The sequence below is a fragment of the Cynoglossus semilaevis genome, chromosome 1 (genome assembly GCF_000523025.1).
Source record: "Cynoglossus semilaevis isolate Cse_v1.0 chromosome 1, Cse_v1.0, whole genome shotgun sequence".
Lineage (NCBI taxonomy): Eukaryota > Metazoa > Chordata > Actinopteri > Pleuronectiformes > Cynoglossidae > Cynoglossus > Cynoglossus semilaevis.
Window position 1 is genome coordinate 8,118,751 of NC_024307.1, and position 25,871 is coordinate 8,144,621.

At 39.8% G+C, this 25,871-nt stretch overlaps 3 protein-coding genes and 2 non-coding genes across 8 annotated transcripts in view; 2 read left to right on the plus strand and 3 right to left on the minus strand.

Moving 5' to 3' along the window:
• Positions 1-365: 365 nt before the first annotated feature.
• ncmap (non-compact myelin associated protein) lies at positions 366-16,570 on the plus strand. Of its 2 annotated transcripts, XM_025059630.1 has the most exons (5): positions 366-887; positions 5,014-5,142; positions 13,850-13,959; positions 14,337-14,421; positions 15,333-16,570. In XM_025059630.1, exons 3-5 carry the CDS (start codon positions 13,866-13,868, stop codon positions 15,610-15,612), a joined length of 459 nt encoding a protein of 152 aa, XP_024915398.1. In that variant the 5' UTR covers positions 366-887; positions 5,014-5,142; positions 13,850-13,865; the 3' UTR covers positions 15,613-16,570. The 2 variants fall into 2 exon arrangements, with proteins under 2 accessions (XP_024915398.1, XP_008307114.1); XM_008308892.3 differs by lacking the exon at positions 366-887 and having other exon boundaries at positions 3,660-5,142.
• trnak-uuu (transfer RNA lysine (anticodon UUU)) lies at positions 9,513-9,585 on the minus strand. Its single transcript has one exon. It is a non-coding gene; the product is annotated as a tRNA-Lys (tRNA).
• trnal-cag (transfer RNA leucine (anticodon CAG)) lies at positions 13,283-13,408 on the minus strand. Its single transcript has 2 exons — positions 13,372-13,408; positions 13,283-13,318 (listed from the first exon to the last, which is right to left on the minus strand). It is a non-coding gene; the product is annotated as a tRNA-Leu (tRNA).
• A 186-nt stretch (positions 16,571-16,756) lies between the features above and the next one.
• Positions 16,757-20,289, plus strand: tmem234 (transmembrane protein 234). The gene is made up of 5 exons (XM_008308880.3): positions 16,757-16,981; positions 18,007-18,158; positions 18,242-18,308; positions 18,751-18,843; positions 19,388-20,289. Exons 1-5 carry the CDS (start codon positions 16,969-16,971, stop codon positions 19,495-19,497), a joined length of 435 nt encoding a protein of 144 aa, XP_008307102.1. The 5' UTR covers positions 16,757-16,968; the 3' UTR covers positions 19,498-20,289.
• dcdc2b (doublecortin domain containing 2B) overlaps positions 20,027-25,871 on the minus strand; it is a 7,348-nt gene continuing 1,503 nt past the window's right edge. The window contains exons 4-14 of one of the 3 annotated variants that reach the window (XM_017033936.2): positions 24,621-24,691; positions 24,311-24,442; positions 23,932-24,066; positions 23,707-23,746; positions 23,250-23,315; positions 22,970-23,138; positions 22,776-22,885; positions 22,607-22,675; positions 21,754-21,825; positions 21,604-21,675; positions 20,027-21,515 (exon numbers count right to left, since the gene is read on the minus strand). In XM_017033936.2, coding sequence (XP_016889425.1) covers positions 21,462-21,515; positions 21,604-21,675; positions 21,754-21,825; positions 22,607-22,675; positions 22,776-22,885; positions 22,970-23,138; positions 23,250-23,315; positions 23,707-23,746; positions 23,932-24,066; positions 24,311-24,442; positions 24,621-24,691 — 990 coding nt within the window. In that variant the 3' untranslated portion in view covers positions 20,027-21,461. Of the gene's footprint in view, positions 21,516-21,603; positions 21,676-21,753; positions 21,832-22,606; positions 22,676-22,775; positions 22,886-22,969; positions 23,139-23,249; positions 23,316-23,706; positions 23,747-23,931; positions 24,067-24,310; positions 24,443-24,620; positions 24,692-25,871 lie in introns of all 3 variants that reach the window. The other 2 variants (XM_025059613.1, XM_025059620.1) reach the window with 2 other exon arrangements.

The window sequence follows — 25,871 nt, forward strand, 5'->3', positions numbered from 1 at the left end:
GGTTTATTTTTATGGGGTCATAACACACCTCCATGAAAATATATATGATGTAAAAGGATTACAAAACCAAAACAATGAAAAACACAAGTGAAAAAACATTATGGCAGACATACACACAAAATTATTTGTATGGTAAAAAGGTGGTAAACATGCAAACTTCAAAATATTAGCATAATGCAGTTAGCATTAGCACTACTTCAACTATCTACTGTATAAATATGGCTATTTTGCAATAATGTGTTTCAACATGAATTTGATCATCTGACATCTGACAAATAGAGATTACATTTATCACACAGAAAGTAAAAATATATTGATAGTTATGAGTTTAATGTGGAAAAAAAAATACTGAAGCCTAACAGAAACATTGTCTGTGCTAAAAAAAAAAACAGTGTCCTACAAAAGGCACAGCAGGACCTTGTCTATAGCTTGGAGAAGTACTACTCAGGTTGAGGCCAGGCTAAAAGGTAGGCCCCCCAATAATACTTGTGATATGTGGTGTAAATGTGATATTTAAATTTACTTCAGGAGTACTATGATAAAAAAATATATATTTGTGACATGTCCAGATGTGTTTACATTTTATTCCAAGTTGTTTGCTGGTTATTTGGTAAACTGTTGGGTCCAATATACACATGCTAATATGCTAATATCAGTGACTTAGCAAAGAAGAGTTAGCATTAAGCACCATATACAGTACAATGTTCTATTTGTCTTTTTGGCTGGAAACTAGACACAGGGATTATCTGTGTGACTTTGTGTCTCATGTCTCTGTGAAAACTAATTGAATGTCCTCTATTTGCCAACGTTGGACAACAACATGGAGACTTTCAAGGACCATGTGCGCTAACACTTTAGCAGCAGGAGCGTCACAGTGGAAATGTTTGGTGAGTACAACTGTTGTATAAGGTTTTGGTTTTTTGTTTGTAAATGTGTCCTGTCAGAGAAGAAAAAATACATTTTAAAATTCAAGTTACTTTAAGCTGAATATTATGTAATAGTTAACCCATACTCTTTTATACGTCATGAAGACAGTAAAACTTTATAAAACATATATTAGGGTATCCACTCACACTTGTTATAATTTCAACAGGTAATTCTCTTATCGATTTCTCTTTGTGACGTCATTCTAACTCTACTGACAGATCACTGTTTTAAGTGGTGTGTATATATATAACAGGAACCTGCTTCACTGCTGTTCAGAATCACCTTCAAAACTCGGCTCTCGTTTGTTTTACACTGAATCAACATAGAACATGAAGTTTATAACACAAGGGTTGAGGTGGGTGTGAGGCAACACGGCCGTGATGTGCACTACAGCTCGGCTTTTGAATTTCAGGGCTGCTGCGTCGTCGCTTGTTGTTGTCATAGAAGAAAAGACAGATGATGACTCACAAAACCCGGAACAAAGGATTCCTCTCATCCGTTTCACTTCTGATAAACTAACAAAAAAAAAAAAATCAATCAGTGAAAACACGACTCTGCGATTGCACAAAAACTCTTTTGCATGCACAGGTTTGTTCAAATTATGAAAAGAAAATGTTTTGAATTGTGAACACGTTCAAGAGGAAGTCAAAAACCTCCATGGCAAATGTATTTTATGAAAATGACAAAGCTATTTCTCCACATATTCTCAATTTACAGGAAGTATTAACACTTCTGTGTCTGCCAGAGATTCCTTCCTGCTTGTTTGTCTCATCTAAGGAACAAAATCCTTTAAATATTCTTTGGAACTTAAACCTTTTAGAAACACCAGTAGGACATGTCTTAGTTATTAAAATCAGACACATTAAGAAATAACAAGACATTGCCTAGAACCTTTGGACATTAGTAAAAATATATATACAATTTATGATTCAATTTAATAATAATAATAATAATATTAAACATTTTAATAATTTGAGTGATGTTGAATTCACTTTTGTCCAGTACCTAATGCTCCATATAGAGTCAACGTTGACTGTCAGTGATTTCCATTAGCAGATGACATAACACGGAGGCCTTCCTCTTCATGACACAAAGGACCACTCTTCTTCGGTGGAATTCCTCCCAACAATGACTCCTACTGTTAAACTTGATGATACGTGTGCACCTGAGGGTAGAAAATCAGGTTGGTTTTTTTATGGACCTGGTGGGTGTTAATGGAACCAGTGACTCCAGGTCTCCTTAAAGGTTCTTTTCGAAGTTTTTGTAATTGTAAAATAAATTATTTCATCCAATTAATTAAAAAAGGCATAACATACTGTCTTGAAAATCATGAAAAAAAATGAAAAACATATATATATTGGCTGTCAGTAGGACTGTTAAATCTGGACAAACCATAATCTGACACGGACCTTGGAGCTCTGCCTGAGGATATTAATATTTAAAGTGAAGTCACAGAAAAATAATCCCAGCGTTGCTGACGATAAACGGCCTTGGCAGAAGAGGTTGACACAAAGCTTATGTGGAATATGATGAAGAGTGTGAACACAGCCTTCCTTCTACCAGGTGAAGCTGAACAATGAGTGCCTCCATAAATTAAGTTCAGTTACACTTTCTCACAAAGGCACAACACTGACGGCTCTTACAGTCACAAGCATCACTTTGCCCCAGGGGGTAACATGAGGCCCGGTGGTGACACCTCATTGGCACCATTTTGGAAAAGTCTTGTGAGGTAAAGTGTGTCACAGGAGCTGGTGTGAATGGGACAGATGGTAGGACAGAGGAGAAAACGGAGTCACCGACCTCCACTGTGAGGGTTGTGTCTGCTCACTGGACCACTGTCACACACAGGTGATTGAGTTGAAAGGAGGAAAAGTGTTTTTCACGTTCACTTCTATCTGACTTTAATGAAACACACCCAGTACCCTTTGGACGGCCGGTGTTAATTTTCAACTGCGGAGATAAAATACATTCTTACAGAATGAATGGCGTGAGTCATAACAACAGGACAAAACTTGCGCCCACACACACACGCTCACCCGCTGTCCGTCATCGGACTGTTGCAACCTCTTCACCTTTTCCTGACGGGAGGTGCTGTATCTCGTTCTGAGACTCCAACACACCCTCTGACCTGCCTGTGCAACATCCTATCAGATGCAGATGGTGTCATTTTGAGAGGCAGTCGTCATGGTGAGAGGCAGACCTTTTTTTTTTTTGGATCATGGCACGCCTAAAGGCCTGCCAGGTGGACCTGAAAAACCTGCTGCCTCAGATTATTACTCCTCTCAACCAGGAGCGGAGAGAGAGAGTGGACGAGCGAGTGTGGAGCCTCCTCCTTTGTCTGACCGGCTCTCCTCCTCCTCTCCGTCACATAAACACTGATTCCCATCGACACAACACGCCACACAAACACACAGGAATCTCTGCTTTGTCCCTTTGTTATTGACTGTAAAACGTTTTTGTTTTGTTTTTTTTTTTACCTGAGAATAATTTGAGTGATGTTGAATTCACTTTTGTCCAGTACCTAATGCTCCATATAGAGTCAACGTTGACTGTCAGTGATTTCCATTAGCAGATGACATAACACGGAGGCCTTCCTCTTCATGACACAAAGGACCACTCTTCTTCGGTGGAATTCCTCCCAACAATGACTCCTACTGTTAAACTTGATGATACGTGTGCACCTGAGGGTAGAAAATCAGGTTGGTTTTTTTATGGACCTGGTGGGTGTTAATGGAACCAGTGACTCCAGGTCTCCTTAAAGGTTCTTTTCGAAGTTTTTGTAATTGTAAAATAAATTATTTCATCCAATTAATTAAAAAAGGCATAACATACTGTCTTGAAAATCATGAAAAAAAATGAAAAACATATATATATTGGCTGTCAGTAGGACTGTTAAATCTGGACAAACCATAATCTGACACGGACCTTGGAGCTCTGCCTGAGGATATTAATATTTAAAGTGAAGTCACAGAAAAATAATCCCAGCGTTGCTGACGATAAACGGCCTTGGCAGAAGAGGTTGACACAAAGCTTATGTGGAATATGATGAAGAGTGTGAACACAGCCTTCCTTCTACCAGGTGAAGCTGAACAATGAGTGCCTCCATAAATTAAGTTCAGTTACACTTTCTCACAAAGGCACAACACTGACGGCTCTTACAGTCACAAGCATCACTTTGCCCCAGGGGGTAACATGAGGCCCGGTGGTGACACCTCATTGGCACCATTTTGGAAAAGTCTTGTGAGGTAAAGTGTGTCACAGGAGCTGGTGTGAATGGGACAGATGGTAGGACAGAGGAGAAAACGGAGTCACCGACCTCCACTGTGAGGGTTGTGTCTGCTCACTGGACCACTGTCACACACAGGTGATTGAGTTGAAAGGAGGAAAAGTGTTTTTCACGTTCACTTCTATCTGACTTTAATGAAACACACCCAGTACCCTTTGGACGGCCGGTGTTAATTTTCAACTGCGGAGATAAAATACATTCTTACAGAATGAATGGCGTGAGTCATAACAACAGGACAAAACTTGCGCCCACACACACACGCTCACCCGCTGTCCGTCATCGGACTGTTGCAACCTCTTCACCTTTTCCTGACGGGAGGTGCTGTATCTCGTTCTGAGACTCCAACACACCCTCTGACCTGCCTGTGCAACATCCTATCAGATGCAGATGGTGTCATTTTGAGAGGCAGTCGTCATGGTGAGAGGCAGACCTTTTTTTTTTTTGGATCATGGCACGCCTAAAGGCCTGCCAGGTGGACCTGAAAAACCTGCTGCCTCAGATTATTACTCCTCTCAACCAGGAGCGGAGAGAGAGAGTGGACGAGCGAGTGTGGAGCCTCCTCCTTTGTCTGACCGGCTCTCCTCCTCCTCTCCGTCACATAAACACTGATTCCCATCGACACAACACGCCACACAAACACACAGGAATCTCTGCTTTGTCCCTTTGTTATTGACTGTAAAACGTTTTTTTGTTTTTTTTTTACCTGAAGGACTGACTTTTTTCAGCAACAACAAGGACTCAGCATTCCTCACTCAGAGCTGCTTCCTCACTCTTCTACTCCCCTGTCTCTCCCGCCCCAGACCTGCTGTGACTGTCAGGCCTCCATCGGTGGACTATGCCCCCTTCTTTCAGCTGAGGGAGGGGGCTCTGCGCTGCTCAGGCTCCCATCAGGAGACGGCTTGGGCTGAAATCAAAGAGGAGTGGGTTTGGTAAGTCGCCAAAGATCATTGTTGTTTGACTTTTCACCCCGTGATTCAGTGTTCTCCTCGACTTCAGGTCGGTTTTGGTATTTGTGAGCGTGCTGTTCTTGTGTAGTTTTGTTGTGAGAATGTGAGGAGTTAGTTCCACCAGAGACAACGTAGCGAGACGGCAGGTGAGCGTCAGGCGAATTGTTCAAATTCCACACAGCCTATTGGGTTTATACCAATCCACCGCTGACTCGTGAGCTGGTGGAGTGGCACAGATTTGTGTTGGAGTTGAAAAGATTTTATTTCACTTCCAATCACTGCCCTGTGTCTGTGTAACACGCCGTGACAAGTGAGTTCCTACATTAATCTGCTGCAAAGCTGCCACTGCAGTTTGGAAAAGGCGTTCACCATTGCCTGGTGCTGTATCTATTTTCATTTCTGACTCATATTCTAGACGCGTCTTTTGATCATGTTTTCAGTAAATGCGGTTTTGCAGATCATTGTTGATCAGGACAAGTGTATACGTGACTGTGCGTTCTTCAAAGGAGGTCAAGTTTAATTCTCTAAATTACTCTTTAAGCCTTTAATTGAGTTGGGTGCATTTTGACAAATACTGAGTATTTAGTTCCTAACAACTCCCTTTGTTGAAAAGGAGGATCATTTTTTTTTAAAAAAAAGACATTGTTGAAAAGGAGGATCATTTTTTTTTTAAAAAGACGCTCTTTGATATTCATGTTTACTTCTAGCCAAAAACATAAGAAAAGTTAAACAATGTTGTTGTTAATGGACGCTGAATATATCAACAAGATAAAAATTGGAAAGGAATTTTATGATGGACGCTAATAATTAACACGTGATTGAGTCAGAGAGAACATTGCTTGGCAACACGACAGGTCGTGAGACCAAAGTTTGAACACACTACACATGAGTATACAAGTAGCTAATCTAGCTACAGTTAGCTAGCCTGATGAAGCAGCAAGAAAATAATGATGAGAAGGAACTAATTAGTTATATCATTAGTGTAATGCACATATAACGATGACACTTTCAGAAAATAAGTTAGAAAAGAATTTAAAGTAAGCCCATGTGGGGTTCAAATAGTATTGTCCCAAATGTCCAGTAAAATGTAATTCAATTAATTGATAAAAATATTTTTGGGCGCTTTTGCCCAGAGGCAATGTGCAGCATCATCGTTATTTAATGCAACAGTTTATTGTAATTAAATGTGTTTTAGATAAAAAAAAAATGCATTTGCATTGTTGTTCGTTATCGGTTTGCTGCAGTGAAGGAAACAAAATCTTCTTTCTCTGTCGGCGAATGTTAAAACTTTCTCGTTTCTGTCTGACAAGCATTGTGTGAAAACTATGCACAAACCTGCAGAAGGGTTCACACAGGTCACTGAGTCTCATCAGTTACTGTGCTGTACTTCAAACACTTCACATGTTGAACAAGGATCAGATCGATTAAAATCAATGCTTTGACTTTTCCACTGAACTCAATCTCGTTCTATTTTCGTACCACGTATGAAGATAGAACGACGTTAACGTTGAGTTGAGAATCCATTAATGGTTTTCTTCAATCTTGAATTGTCGCAGCAAACCGTGACTAAAAATCTTATCGTGCTCGGCACTAAAAATAAAAAAACACAAAACAAATTCTAGGGCGTAGGTTAGGGATTCAAATCCAAATTTACACTGCCCTATAATTATGTTTGCAGACACTTTAGAGACAGCACAGCTTGCACTCCACACACAGGCCTGTTCTTTCCACTCCTGTGAGCAGCAAACCCTGCCGTGCCAACACACACACCTTTGTTAAGTACTTTCTTTTTAATCAGCAACTTCATCACTTCCTGTTTCTTGTAAAAGTCAGGTGTCGGTGCTGCTGTCGAATTCCGTCAGTGACTCCATGAGGCTCCTACAGTTAAATCCCTTTTTAATTTGACATGAGGTAAAGTGTGTTTGACTTGAGAGGCGTCTTCATCTGTGCCGCATCTGCTGTCGTCCGCAGGTGGGGTAATCGCTCCACCTGCGTCTAATTAACCTGCTTCAAATTGACTGCTCAAATATTGACACTCTGGGTCGTCACTGGATAAAGGCCGTGCTCTGAATGTGTTTGCAGAAGTGTGCACAGGAGGCCGTGTTGTTTGTAACTGAAAGATAAAAACCTGCAACTTTGTCCTCTTGTAAAAAAAAAAAAAAGAGGAAAGTAAATCGTTCCTCTTCTGTGTGCCCAGACCGTTTGATGATTTGTTTGCTGAAGGTGGGAGATAGGATATTGAATTTGCAGAGTAGGTGGATCGCAGAGGGAAATATTGACATCACAACGCTCAGAAGTTCTTATTTATTGATATGAATTAATGACGTGGCTGTGCAAACGTCTGAGGCTGCCAGTAGGTTTTGCTGTTCTGGCAAATTTAAGTTAATAACATCCAAAAAAATAGATAAAAAAAAATATTTCCAGAAACAAATACCTTCCGTAAAGTCTTGAATTAACTTCAGGCCTGGATGCTGTGCTGAGTGGACTTTTGTTTATGTATTTAAAGAAGTTTAAATGATCCGTCTTTTTCTTCTGAACATGCAGATTCTTCCTCAAAATCAAGTTTTGATCCAACCTTCTGAAATATCACCTCAGTAGAAGTACTCGGATGCTGAGTCGGGTCAATCGTGTTTTTTTATTCCTCCTCTGATTTTGACTTCCCTTGACCACCTTTTGACGTCATCTTTGGTTCTTGACGACGTCACATTAGGATTTACAGCCACGGTTCTTTTGTCGAAACACGTCTTTATCTTCACTATTTGCTCACTTTCATCCACAATCCTCCATGTTCTACAGTGTATTTGACATACGATGATAAACTAAACTCCTTTCTCTGTCTAGAATGATCTACGTACACATGTCAGTTGGTATTATGACTACTATAAGAAGTAGCGCATTCTGCAGCAGTTACACAACTTTGTATTAGCTATGAAAAAATATTTGTAATATTTATATTACATAGCAATGTAACAGTAGAAAAGTATGCACTCAGGAAGTATGCAGCAGGGTACAAAGTAGCAGAATATTTCACCAGCCTCTAATTCAATTAGAATATTACACTAACATATAAACATATTACACTAACTAATCTGTACAAATGTTAGTATTTTCCCAGGTTGAGTCGTCCACTGACAGCAGCTGTCATATTCGTCTCTCAGTGACAACTTTCTCTTCTCATATTGTGACTATAAAGAATGTCACTCGACCGTTTTCTGCACCAATCAGAGCCTAAAGGTCAACGTTGCTTCAGTGTATAGCGATGTTGTGCAAGATTCCAAGCTGAGTCTGAGGAATCCTGATCCTTTGATCGTATTAATGTCAGACAAGAGCACACTAACCGAAACAACCCTTGCTTGAAAATACATTTATTTATTGATTTGTTGTTTATTCCTACAATTGAAGGCAGTTGAAATCACCCTGCAGTCGCACACTTGATCAGATGTTTAACTTTGAAGTCATGTGCTGTGAAGCAGAGTCATGACCTCATGAATTCACTGTGTGATAAGTTGTAAGAGCACAAGGTGTGGTTTAAACGAAGGTAGAGGAGGTGAAGGCGACGTTTAAACGAAGGTAGAGGAGGTGAAGGTTGAGGTGAAGGCGATGCTGATGATAAACCTGAACCATAGTCTCATAACAAGCCCCACGTTAATGTTATCAGGAAAAGATCTGGAGCTGGAGCCGCTCGCTGCAGCTGCACTAACACGCAGTACATCACAGTAAAGTCCAGGAATGTTCTCCAAGCAGTTTCAGTCCAAAGTGTGTAGGCTGTGAATTTGAAAAATGCTTTCACGTATGTCGGTGTTTGGTGGAGATGCCACTGACGCCCCCCCGCAGAGGCGTAGAGAACATGTAGCAGCACTGTGTCGTTGTCACACCAGAGTCAAGAGCAAAACAGAAACTCAAACGCCTCGGCGTCTCAAAGGATTTATCGAGATTCTTAGAAAGTGTGCTGGGCGAACCGGTCCTTCTGATCTGATGTGTGTGTGTGTTTGTGTGAGAGAGAGGGACCGATTTGAGGGATTTGTGGGCAGGAAGTGGCCCCTGGGCCAGGTTTATGGACCACTGCTTTAAACAGCCTAAATGAAATTGTCCAGCTGGGCTTCCATAGTACAAACACGTATACACAAACACGCACAGAGAGCTAACTCAGTGCTAGATTAGACTTTAGCAAATCTGTACATTTCTATTGAAAATGACTAGAAAGGATGAAATAGTGAAATAGAAATAATAGAATGAATTAAAGTTTAAAGAGACAGCACACCACTGCACATGGGAGCAGTGTGAGGGGACAGCAGGCCCAGCACCCAAGTCAGATCCTCAAGCGCTAACCTACAACTGCCCCTAAAGAACATCGCCCGAACAGGGACTTGAACCCTGGACCCTCAGATTAAAAGTCTGATGCTCTACCGACTGAGCTATCCAGGCTCTGCTGATATGATGTACAAAAACTCAAACTGTGAAACTTTATTACGAACTTTTACGATTTTATTGCAGAGGTTTTGTTAGCTGCAAACATGCCACGTCTTGACATATGTCCTGGAGTAACTGTAGTTTCTCCGTGTCGTTGTACAACACACAGAAAATGGCGACCTTTCATGATCTTCTTTAATCTGACCTTGTGAGACCATGCATCAGACATGCACCACTTTTATCTTTACTTTACTCCATGGTGATGTTAATGTCCTCTTCTTGACAGCATGCGAAAATAAACTGGATGAAAACCATTAAACTGCCCCAAGATTGAAAATCAGGAAATCCACAGACAACAGCTGTGTGGGTCATTTAAGGCAGACTTTAAGGCAAGTGTACATTTAAACGAAGACACTTCACTGATCAACATATCACAGCACATCATTGTCAACATCAGCAGAATACTGTGAAGTACTGTATTTCCTCTGCCCGTTTCCAAAACAGTAGCGTTACCATCCCGGCACCGATGATGACTTTGCCGTTTATCATCGAGCTGTCACCTCTGCAAACAGCACCACCTGATGTATTTCATTGTTAACGTCTGTGGTTAATGGCCTGTGAACGCTACACGATTCTGGTGGCACAATATTTGCCGTTGAGCAGGAAGCAGGATAAGACTGGCTGCACTGTAGAAATGAGTGACCCATGAACTGAGACTCTGACTGTCTCTGTTTTCATCACCTCCAGGTGAAAAAAAAAAAGTGTCACTTTTTCAGGGTATGTTTTCAACAGATGGTAGGCTCCACGTTAACGCTCCATCAGTAGTTAAAAGACAAAGACACTGATGAGGATTTTTCAAATCAAATGTGTGATTTCATTTCATAAATTAGAATAACTTAATTACCCTGAAGTCATGTTGCATGGGAGTGAAGTTTGTTTCACGGTAATTAACCTGGTGATGGATCCTGTTTGGCCAGGAAATTGGTGAATGGAAACTAAAGCAAAGTATTCAGGTCACATATTTTACCACCTCTTGTATTTGCATGAGTCTGCTCACACTGATGACAGTATAGTCTGGTTGCATTTTAAACACAGGCCATCAAGATACTGAAGCAGACATCCAGTTATTAAAGTGAAACAGGAAGTGGACCATGAACAGCTCTGCTGGAGGCAGAGTTTGAATGATGTCAGTTCTTTGAATTATGAGCTTTAGGTGGATACGGAACCTACAGTATGAGTGGACGCTGTGATTTACAGCTGATAGAAGGTCCAATAGAAGCCTGTTTGTTTTGTATTACACTGGAAACATCCATTTCCTATGTACATTTTATGACAGGTGAGTTCAAAGCGAGGCTGTTGGTCCAGTCACGGCCCGTAACGAAGGTTAATATGACCCAATTGTGAAATTCTTGCTCCTCTCGGATGTTTTTTAAGGCATTAGTTTGCAGTATAATAACATTTACTAACTTGTATCTGTTCCTCAGCTAACACTGAGCTGTCTCTCTGGCTAGATTTGAAGTTTTTAGTGTTAAATAAAAAAAAAACGTTATCAACACATTTGCTATTTTTGGCAATTTAGTAGTGTATTTTTACTATCTTTTGGATTTTATTATCTGTACTGGGGCTTATATTTTTTTTAATTATTATTATAGAAAAAATAAAAACAAATAAAAGATATAGATAACAATGGCACAAACATAGTTTCCTCTTTTTTTTTATGTTTTTAGATTTTTTTTTAGGTGTATTACGGTTATGCAAACTAGGCTGATAATTCCTCAGTGTTTTCACAGCAATTACATGCAGTGACTGGAATTCCCAGATGACACGATGATGGAACTGTTTCAGCCGGAGAAGTGTTTCAGGCCACATCAGTAGACAGTCGGTTCACGGTGACAGTGTGAGGCCAGAGCAGATCGACAGCCTGACTGATGACCTACACCTGTGTGAACAGTCACTGTGGCCTGACCTCACAAAGTCTCTGTCATTACAGACCAGTCAGAGAGACGTGAAGGGACTCTGGACGATGTTCCATATTCACGATATTAATATTGAAACCTGTTCAAATATATTTTACACTGAAGTTTGCATTGTTTTGTTCAATGCACAGAAAAGTCATCATTCCCCAAAATGATCGCTTTTAAATATCAGGGGTGTCAATCAGGGGTGTGTAACTCATCTAGATATATCAAAATCGGGGGGGGGGCATATCAGCAATACAGTCCCCCTTAAAGTGCTGGTTGTAACTGGGTGATTTTATAGATACAACTACAAATACAATAGATGTGTTAATAAATGTTTCTGCCATTGACTATAATGTATTCAAGTTAGAACTATAGTACATTATTCTGTGTACTAAAAACACACTTTTATCAGTTTAAGAAACTCAGCAACATGGACATTATCATAAGGCAAATTCTTTTTAAGCTAATGAGGGTCACGCAAAATGACTGGGTGGGCCATATTTAAGCCACGGGCCTTGAGTTTGACACATGCTTCAAATCCTCTTCAGCCATTTACTGGCGTCTATTTTGTTGTTTTTAGTTGACATCTGTAAATATTTGAATATCCTGTATTAGGGCCAATATTTTGAGGATTATTCACGATTAATCTAGATATATCAAAACCCTAAAATTGACACATACTTTCTGTATATACTTCCTGTATATGACTGGAAAATTGACACATACTTTCTGTATATACAGTACTTCCTGTATTGTCATATTGTCATATTCCTGTATATGGAAACAGAAAGAGTAATAACAGAAGGTAGATGTGTGTGTTTCACACCGTGTGGTGCCAGACTCTGCAAACTTTCACCGTTTTACGCACATGGAATCATTCATTCCTAGACCCATAATCAAGTGAGGTTGGAACTATTAGAAATATCTCTAATAGTATGTTATCATACTCATAGGTTTACCTTTACCTCACTATTAAAATAATCATAATGATGAGCGTCAGGTTGGTTGTTTTTTTTTATTAATTACAACCGTTCCAGTGTGTCATTTGTTGTACGTCACGTCGTGTGAGAAGAGAGTCAGTACCACCCATGCTGATGTTTGTTGGGAACAAACATTACATGTGTACTCCAATTTGCAAAACAATTGCAGGTTTCAGTGTGTTGTTGATGTGAGTTCCCATCCTGGTCCTGGACACGCAATGTCACATCATCCCAGCTCAGGGGAAGTATCGGTTACAGGGACAGCCCTGACCTACAGCTCTGAGTGTGGATCGTTTCCTTAACTGTATCACGGAGTCACGGCGGAGACAAAGGAACTCCACATGACTCTGAAACACTCTGGATTAGATGGAGATCAAGATTACAGCATCGGAGAACACAGCAGCTATTGTTAATGATGGAAAAGTGTATACCATATTATTTATTCAAGAAAAAAAAGAGGAGACATTATGACTGTCTTTAGAGCAGCCGAGTTTATTATTATTAATATTATTATTATTGTTGTTGATAATAATAATAATAATAATGTATTTAGTGTTTTGCCAAAAAGTAGCTATTATACAATTATTTTTATATTATTTCAACACTATATGTATTAAATACTCGTCTTAAAAATTGCTGAATAATAGGTATAAATACTTCTTTATTTATTATTATTTTATTTGATCTTTATTGATTCCATATTTCGGACTTTTTTTGTGTTAACAGCAGCTCTTCTGCAACAGACTGCCCCCTGCAGGCGCCACGTATTGGTGGTTCCTCTGGGAATCGAACCCAGGACTCCCTGCTCTCTGTTTCTGAGGCAGGCATGCTAACGACTACACGATAACACTATGGAACCATCTGAGGCAGGCATGCTAACGACTACACTATGGAACCGACAAATTGTAGGCCCTTTGATGGACGTCTGACTGACCGTCCATCCTCAGGGTCGTTCTCTTACATTGTTCTGTCACGTTCATATTGACCGATCAAAGTACATATAGACATCACGCGTTTTTCGAATGCCATGAAATCATTATGTTCTCTCCAAAAGAAAAACTGTAAAACTCTGTCTTTGAACCAGCGACTCAAACCTGTCATCACCTCGTACAGAGAGTACAGTGTGAGCCCTGGAAAATGGGTTAATGACAGCTGTAATTTGGCTCCAACGTCAGGTGTTAGAATCAGTGCTGATTATACTTCATACATAGCGTTCTGATGATGAGCCTCATTCTTTTGGTGGCAGTAAAAATCAAGGGGCCGGGGGGGTGGTTTTCTACATCTGTTATTTTGAAATATGAAAATGTCATACCGTTACTTCTGTCTCTGTGGTTGCAGGCTGGTACTGCTGAAGATGCAAACTTCATCCGCCTCACCACTGACCATCACTACAGCACCTCCCAACACAACCGCCGTCACCAAGTCCAGAGAACAAATTCTCATTCAGAGTAAGCATATTACCCATCATGCCTCTGTTTTTCGTCATGCCCTGCTTGTCTCCTCGAATAACATATTAATAATGTACACCCATGAGAATCGGCTGTTATTATTGTGTTGAGTCAAGCCGTATAATTAACGTCCGACTGCATCACGGAGTGTCTTAAGGGAGTGGCACCCATGTATTTACAAGAACATTAAACATAATTGATTGTTCCGTTTGCATGCAGTTTCTATGTACACTGCTTGTGCCTGACAAACAAAAACAAGCAGGAGTAGACAGAGCTCAGTGGACACGTACAGTACAGTACACTGCAAATACTAGGCTGAAAAACAAGGTTTGAAGACATTCTTGTCCCCCCCCTCCCCCTTCCTCTGTGATTCTTAGGTTCCGGGGCTATGATTGCCGTCATCGTCATAGGTATCATCATCATTCTCTCCATTCTACTCATCATCCTGAAGACATACAACAGGTAACGCTGCATTCCTGACTGACTGCTCAATTCCTGCAGCCTGAACTCTACAACTGTGCTGCCATTTTTAGACACTCAGAGGACAAATAAAGATCTGCTGTTCCTTTTCTTTGTCGTATTTTAAGCGGGCTGACTTTGTAAACTTTTGTACACAAACAATTGCATTCCTCCCGCGCCAGTGACACAGAAAAATCACAGTGAGCTGCAGAGCTTTGAACGCTTTGAAAGTGCCGCTCTGCCACATCCAGTGTTGGTCTGGTTCTACCAGGTTCAGAAGTAGAGCAGAACATGTATCACCTCTGTTGAAGAACACAGAGGAGCTGAATGAGAGGTGAAATGCCCTCAAGAGAGAAAATGCCAGTGGAGTGTAGAAAGGCAGCATTGATTGGTGGTTTGTAGATTAGTTCAAACCAAGGAGGAAGTTTCCCATGAGGTAAAGGAAAAGTCACATTTCTAGACTAGAAACTACAACTAATATGATTGGAGAAAATGGAAGAAGGTCTGTTGTGATTTATCAGGATATCAATTAGACAAGAATATATATAATATATGATAAAAAAAAAATTATACAGGACATGAGTTCAAGTGAGGGATCGGGATTCCTCAGGGATCAGTTCTGAGACCCCTTTTTTCCCATAGTGATGTTCAAGTTTACAGTTCCAGTCAGGCAGAAAACACAAATAATTGATGTGGTGACAATTGAGAGGAGAAAGTGAGAGGGATGAAATAAGTAAAAAATAATTGATGAAAGATGTGAGGAGTTGGCACCGTGAAGATGATTAGATGTTCTACCTGCATGCAACATGCACAGGACTAGAGCAGAACAGAGCAGATGATCTGTGCATTTAGTTAAATGTACAGTATGTATGGTTTGACCTCTTTTTTTTTTAATACGTTGCCTTTGTTGCCAGGTGTACACATACATCTCGACTCCTGGGCTCCAACAGTGGCTCCAAGCAACGTGCAAAAGTGTCCCAGGCCACGGGGCAGAGCAGTTTGCCCCTGAGCACCATGGGACCCATCTCTGTGTCAGGGAGCATCAATCCCTCATTCCCTGCCTCAGAGAACGGCTTCGTGCTGCCCAGGGCGGAGCTGAACAGCATTGAGGGAAACCACTTAGAGCAGTTCAGCACCATGAGTGACTCCACTGAGGTCACCATACATGACGCTCCATCACTGGGAGACACATAGCAGCAGGACTGTGGTTGAGTCTCACAACGGCCGTTGACTGACGTGTGGTCTTCACCCTGGGACTGACTGAATCGTGTAGAAGTTCAATCTGTGACATGAGTGTTTGTGCTGTCAGTGACTGAGCCGCCGATGAGTGACCAATGCATGTCGTTCAATGTGACAACAATCACAAAACGAACAAAACAGTTCCAAAACAAACACAGTGGAGCGTGTGAAGGACTTGAAGGAGAGAGTTGCTTTTTGGCTACAGTCAGTGTTCAAAGAAAATATGCCATTAAGTTACTTGTTATCACTTTGTTTTGTTAATGCTTTGGCAAAATGAAAAAAACAACAAAAACAAATGTGCAGTGACAGAGTTGGTCATAAGTTTGTACATTTCTGTGTTAAGAAGAAGGTTAATAAGTTAATGTAGAATAACAGTACCATAGAAAATGACCAAATAAAGACAGAACACTAGTAGTACAATACAGGGCATTAGTTTGTTTTTGCAGAATAACTGTTCTCATTTTTGTTACTCGATTTGGTTTTTTTAAATTTTTTTATTTTATTAGTTTGTTAGTTTGTTTTTGCAGAATAACTGTTCTCATTTTTGTTTTGTTTTGATTTTATTAAAACATACTTAAAATATTGTCTCTTATAATGATTGTGTACCACAGAGAGTGAAAAGCCCATAGAAGAACTTCTGGATTTCAGCAAAACAACAACTTTTTTGATTTGACGCCAAAATATTTTGCACTTTATTATCTTTCTGTATTTGTATTGTCTGTGGCTCTTTTATTTTAAATGAATATAGATTGAAATAAATTTTAATGTTTCTACCTTTCATCGGCTTGCTTGTAATGTGTGAATGAATCAGATCAGCAATATTTCTTTAACTCAACCATAATAGAAGGTACAGATGAGCATTTCCAGGTAAATCCATTTCTGAAGACAAATAAAAAGAAAGAAATAGCGATACGTTGTATATTGTGCTTTAAAAAATAGATTATGCTGAATTTGAAAATTAATTTTATATAAAAAAAGAAAGAAAAGAACAAAGAAAATGAAAATAAACATTTTATGTCGCCCTCTGCTGGTACGTGCTTGTTACTGTATGACGTAAAAGCATTGCCAAGCTGCATTCCAGATAGGAAGTGTTGCAAAACTGTCGGTGCTGAAATAAAACAAATAAATGCGTGATTTCATGTTATAGTTGATATTGTTAATACGTATAGTATAAAATGTCATTAAAATTTATAGGACAATACATTTTCTGGCGAAGAATTTGAGAAGTGGGCGTAATTCGTCGTGAGAGCGTTTAGAATTGCTAACAAAAAACAACGTTGCAGTCTTAGATGCTCCTCGGTGTGTCCAACGATGGTGACCGTAGGTGAGTGCAAAACGGACAACTTCAATACGTCATTCAATAAGTAGTAAGCCGTTTAGCTACAATCGCATGTGGTTGTCGTTTATAGTTTAAAAAAGGCAAATAATTGTTTTTGCAAATAACATACTTCGGCTAACTTAAGCTAACGTCAGTAAGCTAAAATCCCAAGAGATTTTTTTAAAATCAAGACTAGTTTAACCGTTAAGGCTGTTTAATTTATTGTCTTTTGCAGTATACATTAAGTCATTAGATGTGGAGAATAACACTATTTGACCGAGTGTAAATAAAGTGTACGGCAAACCCGGAAGTTAGTAAGTTTAGTAGAAGCATTTGCAAAAGAGCGAATTTTATTTAATGTATTATTTCATTACAACCTCTCCCGCTGATTTGCAAAAGAGCGAATTTTATTTAATTTCAACCTCTCCCGCTACGTTCGTTGTCTCAAACATAAGTGGCAATGCTGCTCTTTTGCTCTATAGAATTTAAAAATACTAAAAAAACGTACTTGTTTATTGGAAAATAAAGACAATTATTTAGAAATTTCTGTGACCGACGTAGCTCTATCAACAACGCACACCTAAGTTTACTAAATAAACTTTGTGTTCACGGAGAAAATAAATGAGTGCAGTTAATAAGTCAATGCCTCCTTTTGTGAAATTAAATGTTGCATGAAATAATAAATAATTTATATATAATTTCACTAAAACAGGTACTTACAGTCAGTGCTAGCTTCGATAGCTATATTTCATCCAGTCTGCAAAAAGCTGCAAAAAAAAAGAAGCCTGAATTTATTTTAATGTAAAATATAGGGAATATGAAAGAGAAAGTTCCAGTCGTTCGGGTCAGTTCTGATGTCTGATTCAGGCCTGTTTGTTGTTAAAATGTTTAATTATTTTGGATCAGCTTGACAGAAATGTTTCTGAAAAAAAAAAAAACTTTTTTCAAGTCTGACATTTTTTTTTAATCACATGATCTGACAAAAACTTTTTTCAAGTCTGACATTTTTTAATCACATGATCTGACTCCAGTCGACCTGCTGAGTCTCCTGCTGGTGTCAGTGTTGTGGGGTTGCACCAACCCCTTCCTCAGAAGAGGCACAGAGGGAATAGAAAACGTGACTAAGACCAACAAAGTGGCACAGCTTCTCGCTGAGGTCAAGTTTCTCTTCCTGAACATCAAGGTAATAAATGGAATCCTTGTTCTTGGTTATTACACACATGAAACCACTGCTCGGTCTAATCACACACACCTAATTTCTTTCAGTATTTGGTTCCATTTCTCTTGAACCAGAGCGGCTCTCTGGTTTACTATTACACCCTTTCCACCACAGGTGAGGGAACCTCTCCAAGTCCCACTTCATCACTGTCCACCTCACTTATTGGTCTTATTTCACAGCAGACATGTTGACATGGCACAGCAAAAGAAAAGCCCAGGTGTAAATAACAAATTTAACTACTGGGACTCTACGAGCAGAGGACAGAGCCATTGTTAATGTTATTAGAATCTCCTGGGCCTTTACTAGTGTGACAAGTCAGCATGTCTGCTGTGAAATAGAGCTGACACTAAATTAAAGACATAGGATTCAAAAGAGTATTGAAATACAAAAGCATGAATAATTCATTACATTTAGCATCAATGTCACTCAATTGTTTTGAATGTGTTTGAAAAGAAACCATCAGTGTATTTATCATGTTCATGAGGTTTCTTTGTTTTTAATATGTATATATATTTATAGTAAATAATCTTTTCTTGTCTTTTTTTTTTTACCCCAGAGTTGTCATTTGTTGTTCCTGTGGCCAACTCTCTCACATTCCTCTGCACTCTGCTCACTGGGAAAATTCTGGGGGAAGAGTTTGGAGGCAAACGTAAGTCTGAAGTGATGATGAAAATGAAGAAATAATTTATTTTTACCTACTTTACTAAAGAGCTAAGTTCCCCTTTTGAGAAATAACAGACAGTGGTGTTTTTGGTGAAGAGTTTCTCAACTTGCAGGCAACTTGTTCAGTCCTTTCTTCATAAATCTTTCAAACACCTCCATATTTAATGGAATTCTTACGAGAACCCTGGTCTAGACCCTAGATTTTTTTTATCTGTCTTTATACATTTGCCCTTGTGGAATTTTTTTTAAGGATAAGAAAACACTAATTTCCTAGATTTATTTAAACACCTCAGTTTCATTGCAATCCTACTTCTTTGCATCAGTGTGGGGAAGGTGTTCTTTGTGCGCCCTCAGTTTCATTGCAATCCTACTTCTTGGCATCAGTGTGGGGAAGGTGTTCCTCTAAATGTACAAGCAACATCTCTATGATGGAACTTATCCAGTCAGTCTATATGATGTCCACCTGGACAGGGTTTTTATTAACTAAAATCTTCTGTCATATCTTTCCTCACACTCCTGACCATCTACAGGAGCGGTGGCAGGGATGTTTCTCACCATGGCTGGGGTCACTCTGTGTGTAATTAGCTCCATCTCTGACAACGACAGCGACAACCAGAGTCTGACCCGGCCCGTGTCCTGACAGACAGTCTGCAATCCATGATGAGCCGGAGAAGGCCTGGAGGAGGCGATTGAGATTCAGGGAATGTTCCCTTTCAGACAAACTGTTCTGCTGAATTTTACCCAGATGAACTCAAAGTGAGCTTAAAGAAGTCCTGGTCAGAAGCTGTTAACACCGAGATGACAGGAGAACGGGTTCAAGCAGAGTTCACCTCACAGCTACATTTAGATTTATGGCGCTCACATTGGAGCTGGTGGTTGTTAACTTTTACTTTTCAGCACCCCACTGACCTGCCCTGGGACTGGCATCTGCATGAGAAGATGGGAACCACCTCCAAACAGGCTGGGCTGTAAAAAAGGACCAAATAGAAATCTGGCCCTGGGTCTACAGGGGCTTTTGTCTACTTTATGTGTCTCTAAACACAGATAAATAGCTGTGTAGCTGGTGGACAATTCAGTACTTGATACTTTTTTGTAACAAACAAAACCAAAACTCCTTGCTCTTTGAATATTTGACAAATTGCACCACATTTAAATAAATGAGACAAATGGTGACACACAGTTTTTATTTTTATTGTCACGTTATTTTAACATCAGCACTGTTCAGATGACATTGTTATTGTTGCATCTATCCAGCTTGTCATATAAATGGTATTTAACAATAAACTGTTGGCAAAACACAGTTTTCCTGTCGCAATGATACATTTTTAAAAAATTACTACACAGCTAGGGTATGTGTAAAAATGCTGTTTCTTATTTATCTATTGCAAATGGAATAAACGACAGAACATCAACTGAATGTCTCCATCAGATTAACCTGATTAACAAGTGAACACAACATCGTACCTTAAGGTAACAAACAAATCCAGTGCTGTTTTTTTGTTGTTGTTTTTTTACCTCTAGTGCAAGCATTTCGCTGAGTATTTAACACATCAATAGTATTTTCTTAAAATGGTGACCATTGAACTCTACAACAAAATTAGCTACTTATTGTGTAATTGCTAATTGTTAACATAAAGTTCTGTTTTGGTTCACAGTCAGCTGTACTCCAATAAAGCTAATGGTACGCCTAAGTATAATGAGAAAATGGTCTATCTTTAAAAACCAAGATGGCTGCTCACTGCATTAAGTTTATTAAAAGCTCAGATTTTTCTGTTTTTTAATCCATGATGTTGGGTTGTTTTTTTTTTTTTAATTTCTTTGAGCAGTCACGGCTGAACTAACACAGCTTTGTTATAGTGTTTGTTTGGTTTTTTTTAGCTCTAATTTGATTTGTTGGTTGTACACGAAAATAGCTGATGTACGTAAACTACAAACATCATGGAGTCGTCCATCTTGTTTCTCGACTCAAATTTCAAATCCAAGATGGCTGCTCATTATATTAATCATAGAAGGACCTCACACTTAGCTTGTAGCTGGCTGTACCCTGAAAGAGCCTGAGCAGCAGGAAACTTTCTGGAAAGAAGACATCTTGTTTTTCAACCTTGGCAACTGGAACACATTTGATGGATTTGATGCGATTTCCTGTGAGTAGTGGCCAATTTTAGACACAAGTTGCCAAATTTTGTTAACATGCTAATGTTGGCATTAACTACCTCACTTCACCATCTTGTTTTTCAACAGTGGCAACTATACTGCATATGGAGGGAATACATGCAATTTATCTGTGAGTAGTTGCCAAATTGAAACACAGGTGGATGTCATTATACTACTAAATTCTTGCTAACATTAGCATTTACTCACACTGGTAAACACTTTTTTCGTGTTTGATGTCTCCTTCAGTCTACTTCAGTCTTACTTTCCATATTATAATATTGTGTTTATGTTTGTTTACTCTTAAATAAACAACATTGTTGCTACTTGGCTCATTATCACAGTTTCAACATTCTACATGTAACATTTCATATTTTTGCGGTTCAAGCTGAATTTGTACTCTGTGCTTTTCAATGTGTCCCAACTCCACCGTAAACCTTCCAGATGTTTCCGTTATTCACGATGGTTCTCTTCTGCTGTTTGTGGCATGAAATCCTGTCGGTTCTCCTGTTAAAACAAGCAGTCACTTTTATTCTTCTTGTCAGGGTGACATCACAACAATTGAAGTCACTGACGTGTGATGTCAGACAGATACCTTTTCTTCACCACTCTCTACCTGAGAGGCGGACAGTAGAAGTCTTGGAGATGTTTGCTTCAGCTTACGTTCCTTTTGGAAAACAAAATTATAGCAGTTTTTTTGATTGTTTGATTTTTATATACAGTACAGTTAAAAAACAGTGTTTACCTGTATGTCAGCACTCGACTTTTCTGTTCTGGATTCTATCTCCTCCATTTCATTTTGTCTAGTTGACTCTGGCTTTAAGACAGTAGACAGTACAGTGTATGTCAGTTAGACCACATTATCATGACCATTATCATTAGGACCCATTTGGGTTAGGGTTACTAAAAGTAGGCCATTCTGTCTTTTATAGCATCATACTGGTTTGGTTAGTGGTTTTGTTAGCATCATACTGGTTTGGTTAGTGGTTAAGGTTAGTGGTTTTGGATTTGTATTTCTTTAGAGGAATATCAGAGAAAGATGACACAAGGTCAAACATTTCTCAGATTTTCATCTTCAGAATTTTACTTTATTTGTAACAATGTCCGATATTTAACATTTTGCCGATATCTGATAATAATATTATTGGACATCATTACAAATTTTAACAGAATTGTAAAAAAAAACTGCTACCCTTCATAAATAAAGATTTATTTTTTTAAATCAGATTAAATTATTCCCATGTTGTAACACAAACAAAACCTCCAGTTAATCTAACCCATGCATGAGTGAACTAAGGCCCGGGGCCTGGATGCGACCCATAGAGTTTTTAAATCTGGCCCACCAAACTTTTCCAAATTATATAATTTATTTATATTATCATTATACTTCTGCCTATTCCCTGCAATACCCATGTTTCCCCAATAGAAGGTGTAGAAAATAATAAAAGCATTTTAGCATGTTAGCCTTTATGCATGACTTTTACATGTCATTACCCCGCCCACCTTCTCCCTGCCCCGGCCCCCCCCCCCCCCCCCCCCCCGTTCAATTTCGTGGCCCGCGAGTCAAAAAGTTTTTCCAACACCTGATCTAACCATACCTGCTCCGTGCTGTGCAGAGCGTTGTTTATGTTGTTGACTTCTTCAGTCTCCACTGTTTCTGCTGCTCTCTTGAAAAATAAAATAAATGGTACAGCTTCAGATTAGGCAGGTTGTTTCTATTTGACTTCAACACTGGACTACCAGGTCAGCGGTGACTGTTGAGTTTACCTGGTCAACAGGAATCTCTACAGCTGTGTTTTCATCCTCCTGCACCTCCTCAGCTCCTCGTACCTCCTCCCTCCTTCTCCGTCCAGCTCTTTTAAATACACTGGGTTTGACTGTAACGAACAGACATTTTAATCTATATTCTCACGCACATGTAACCGAGCATGGATACCTTTAGATTAAATACTGCTCTTCACCAGATCCATTAGTGAGCGTCAGTCTCGCCTGCCCTCTGTTTTTGCGAACTTTGACCGGTCTGGCAAAAAACACAGAAGGGTCTTCTACCGCCTGTGTCCTGGCCCCCTGCTGTGCAGCTTGAGGCGATGCAGCTTCATCTCCTGTCGACCTTATCCTGCGGCCGTCTGACTGAGGATTGCATGAATTCAATTAAAAATCTACTTAATGGTGCATTGATTAGAAGTCCAAATATAGCTGCAGTATTGTGGCGATAACAATAAGGAAGCTTTTCCGTCTTACGTCTGGGGAGTCGAGGAGAGCTGAGTCACTGTACTGATCTGCAGGACCACTCCCAGCTTTTCTGTTCTGGGAGAAAAATACACAATAATCAGCGGATGGCCATAATTTTCTGTTTCTGTCTGCTGTCATTTACGTCAACGGAAAAGTCAAAAATATACACGGGAGCAGTTATTGATGTGTGGATTCTAAATTGTTGAGGTAGAACGGAGATCGTTACCAACCTCAGTCAACCTCAGACATGTTTATGTTTGCTTTTGGCTAGCATTTTATGTTAGCCAGAAGCAAACATAAAATGCTAAAATATATTACTAGAAGTCATGCAAAAAATAGTTCAGTAAATAAGCAAAGTAAACATTTAACTTGAAAAAAACTTAGATAACATTGATAAGTTAAAAAATATACCAACATATAAATGTGATATACAATCAGTGAATCAGTAGTTTTAGGTTGTGTTTACCTGAGTTCGTCTCAACAGTCTTCTCTTTCCTGGGTAATATCTACAGCATCAAGAACAAAAAACAACATATTGTTCGATATGTGATGAAAGTGACAGACATTGTCAGCCAGTCTGTCCATCGTCCATCTGTCCGTCCATCCGACTGTCCATCTGTCTAACAGTCGCTGTTGTCCAGTCTAGAGCCGCAGTACAGACGTACACAGACCATATACTGTATGACGATACCTCTCTGCTGCTTTTGAGACCCACAGCTCCACATATGGAAGTTTCTTGAACTTCTCAGTTCCCACAGCAACGTAGCAATGGCCGGTCTCCAGGTCCTCAGCCGAGGACAATGTCAGTCCTTCCAGAGAACAGAGCCTGGGGCAGCATGACACAGAGATTTTAGTGGACTTCTCTGACGCTTAGTTTCTATTTTTAATTTTCTTAATTTTTTAAAAATACTATTATTTTGGGGTCAATTTGTCCTCGTGGGGACACATGTAGGGTTATTTTGCAGGTCCCCACTCAAGTTCAGAATGTTATGGAGTGAGGATGAGGACTTGGTGAGATTACAGTAAAAACATGTATGTGTAATAATCATGTCACAGTCAGAGTCACAGACCTGCGCACGGCTCCCGTTCTTAGACAGACCTTCTCGGTGACCATACTCAGAATCTGCTCCAGATCATGTTGCATGCTCCGAGGAACGATGAATCGGAACGGTGGACAGAGCAGATCTCCGTTACGGAAAACACTGAGCAAAAGGATAAAGAAACATGTATTTTAAAGATGTCCAATGGAAGTGTATTTGTCTGTCTGTCTGTCTGTCTGTCTATCCATCCATCTAAATCAACGTTGATCCTCTTATCTTGTGTGAAGGACAGTTTTGTGTAATCGTGTGTGTGTGTGTGTGCGATGGTCAAACTACTCACTGGATAATGCAGGGCACGGGTATAAACCTCCTCCATTTGGCTGAAACATGTGGCCTCTGGATGACTTTGGCCTAGTGGAGACGGTCAGAGAATCAGAAGCACAGATTAACGCCGTCACTTTGTCCTCCCCTCAGTCTTATTGGACATTTCCTGTCATCATTTGTGACATCGATGTCCTGCAAATCCATTTCGCCGCAGCAAGAATCACTCATGTATATATTTAATATCCGACTGACTATTTCTAACCCCGCACAATGTCACCGCTTTTTCAAAGCCGCTCCAACACGTCACGTCTGATCTGCAGCCCTGCAGTGAAAAGAGCCAGCTGTCATCTCAGGGCTGTAACTGATGTTTGTCAGACCACACTTGTCAATCACAGGTTCACCTAACACTGTATCAATCTGCCCCCTCACTGAGAAGGTCCATGATATGAGCCAAGTCCAGGGAAAAGAGAGTGTGGTGTCAGTGGGGACTGCTAAAGTCTGTGGATGCCAGAACAGACAGAATGATCTGGATTCTGTGACAGAATTTCTTTGTCATCAGTCACAGAGCAAATTCGTCATAAAGCGAGAGAGAGCAAAAGGTCATGGGTTTGATTCCCAGAGAAACCACATATCCCTAATGGCACCTCCCATGTGGCAGCCTGTGAGTTAGAACCATATACTAAATGGCGCCTCCTGTGGCGGCTGTGTTGGTTGAGCACCCTGAAAAAAGTGTGCTCAAAAGTTTTTTTTTAGTTTATTTGAGTGTCAAACTTTATATTTTCAGATAAAGGACCAGGGGGAGGGAACGTGGGGCAGAGGACAAATAACCTAACAAATCTGTGCTGCGTTTGAAGTCGTCATAGTGTTCTATTTTGTCTTCGTCTGTCAGTCTTCGTCTTTGTTCCTCTTTATCTTTGTTGTCTGTCTGAGCCCAAGACGAGATAAAAAGTAGAGTTCACATTCATCTTTTTCACTCGTTCTCATTCCCTCCGACACGACTGATGTCGAACAACATTAAAATAAAATTTTGTAAATGTTGCGTGATGCGACAGCTTGGAAAGGTCAGCGTTTGATGGACAGTACAATTATTAGCTCATGACTCACATTCATTTACATGTGCTCCCCTGACAACACTGTACAGGCGAATGGAAACCATGAAGCAACGCAACACAGCCAAACTAAATCCTCAGGAGCGTCACAGTTAAATGCAAATATGGAGAAATATTCATTCAGTTTCATCTATGACTCTGCAGTGTCTTATTGAATC

Excerpts from the sequence above, each read along its gene's own strand:
- ncmap (XM_025059630.1), top strand. The coding sequence starts at position 13,866 with ATGCAAACTTCATCCGCCTCACCACTGACCATCACTACAGCACCTCCC. Across the intron at positions 13,960-14,336 it reads AGAACAAATTCTCATTCAGA|GTTCCGGGGCTATGATTGCC; the intron begins GTAAGCATATTA and ends TGTGATTCTTAG. Across the intron at positions 14,422-15,332 it reads ATCCTGAAGACATACAACAG|GTGTACACATACATCTCGAC; the intron begins GTAACGCTGCAT and ends CTTTGTTGCCAG.
- tmem234 (XM_008308880.3), top strand. Across the intron at positions 18,309-18,750 it reads TTACACCCTTTCCACCACAG|AGTTGTCATTTGTTGTTCCT; the intron begins GTGAGGGAACCT and ends TTTTTACCCCAG. Across the intron at positions 18,844-19,387 it reads GGAAGAGTTTGGAGGCAAAC|GAGCGGTGGCAGGGATGTTT; the intron begins GTAAGTCTGAAG and ends GACCATCTACAG.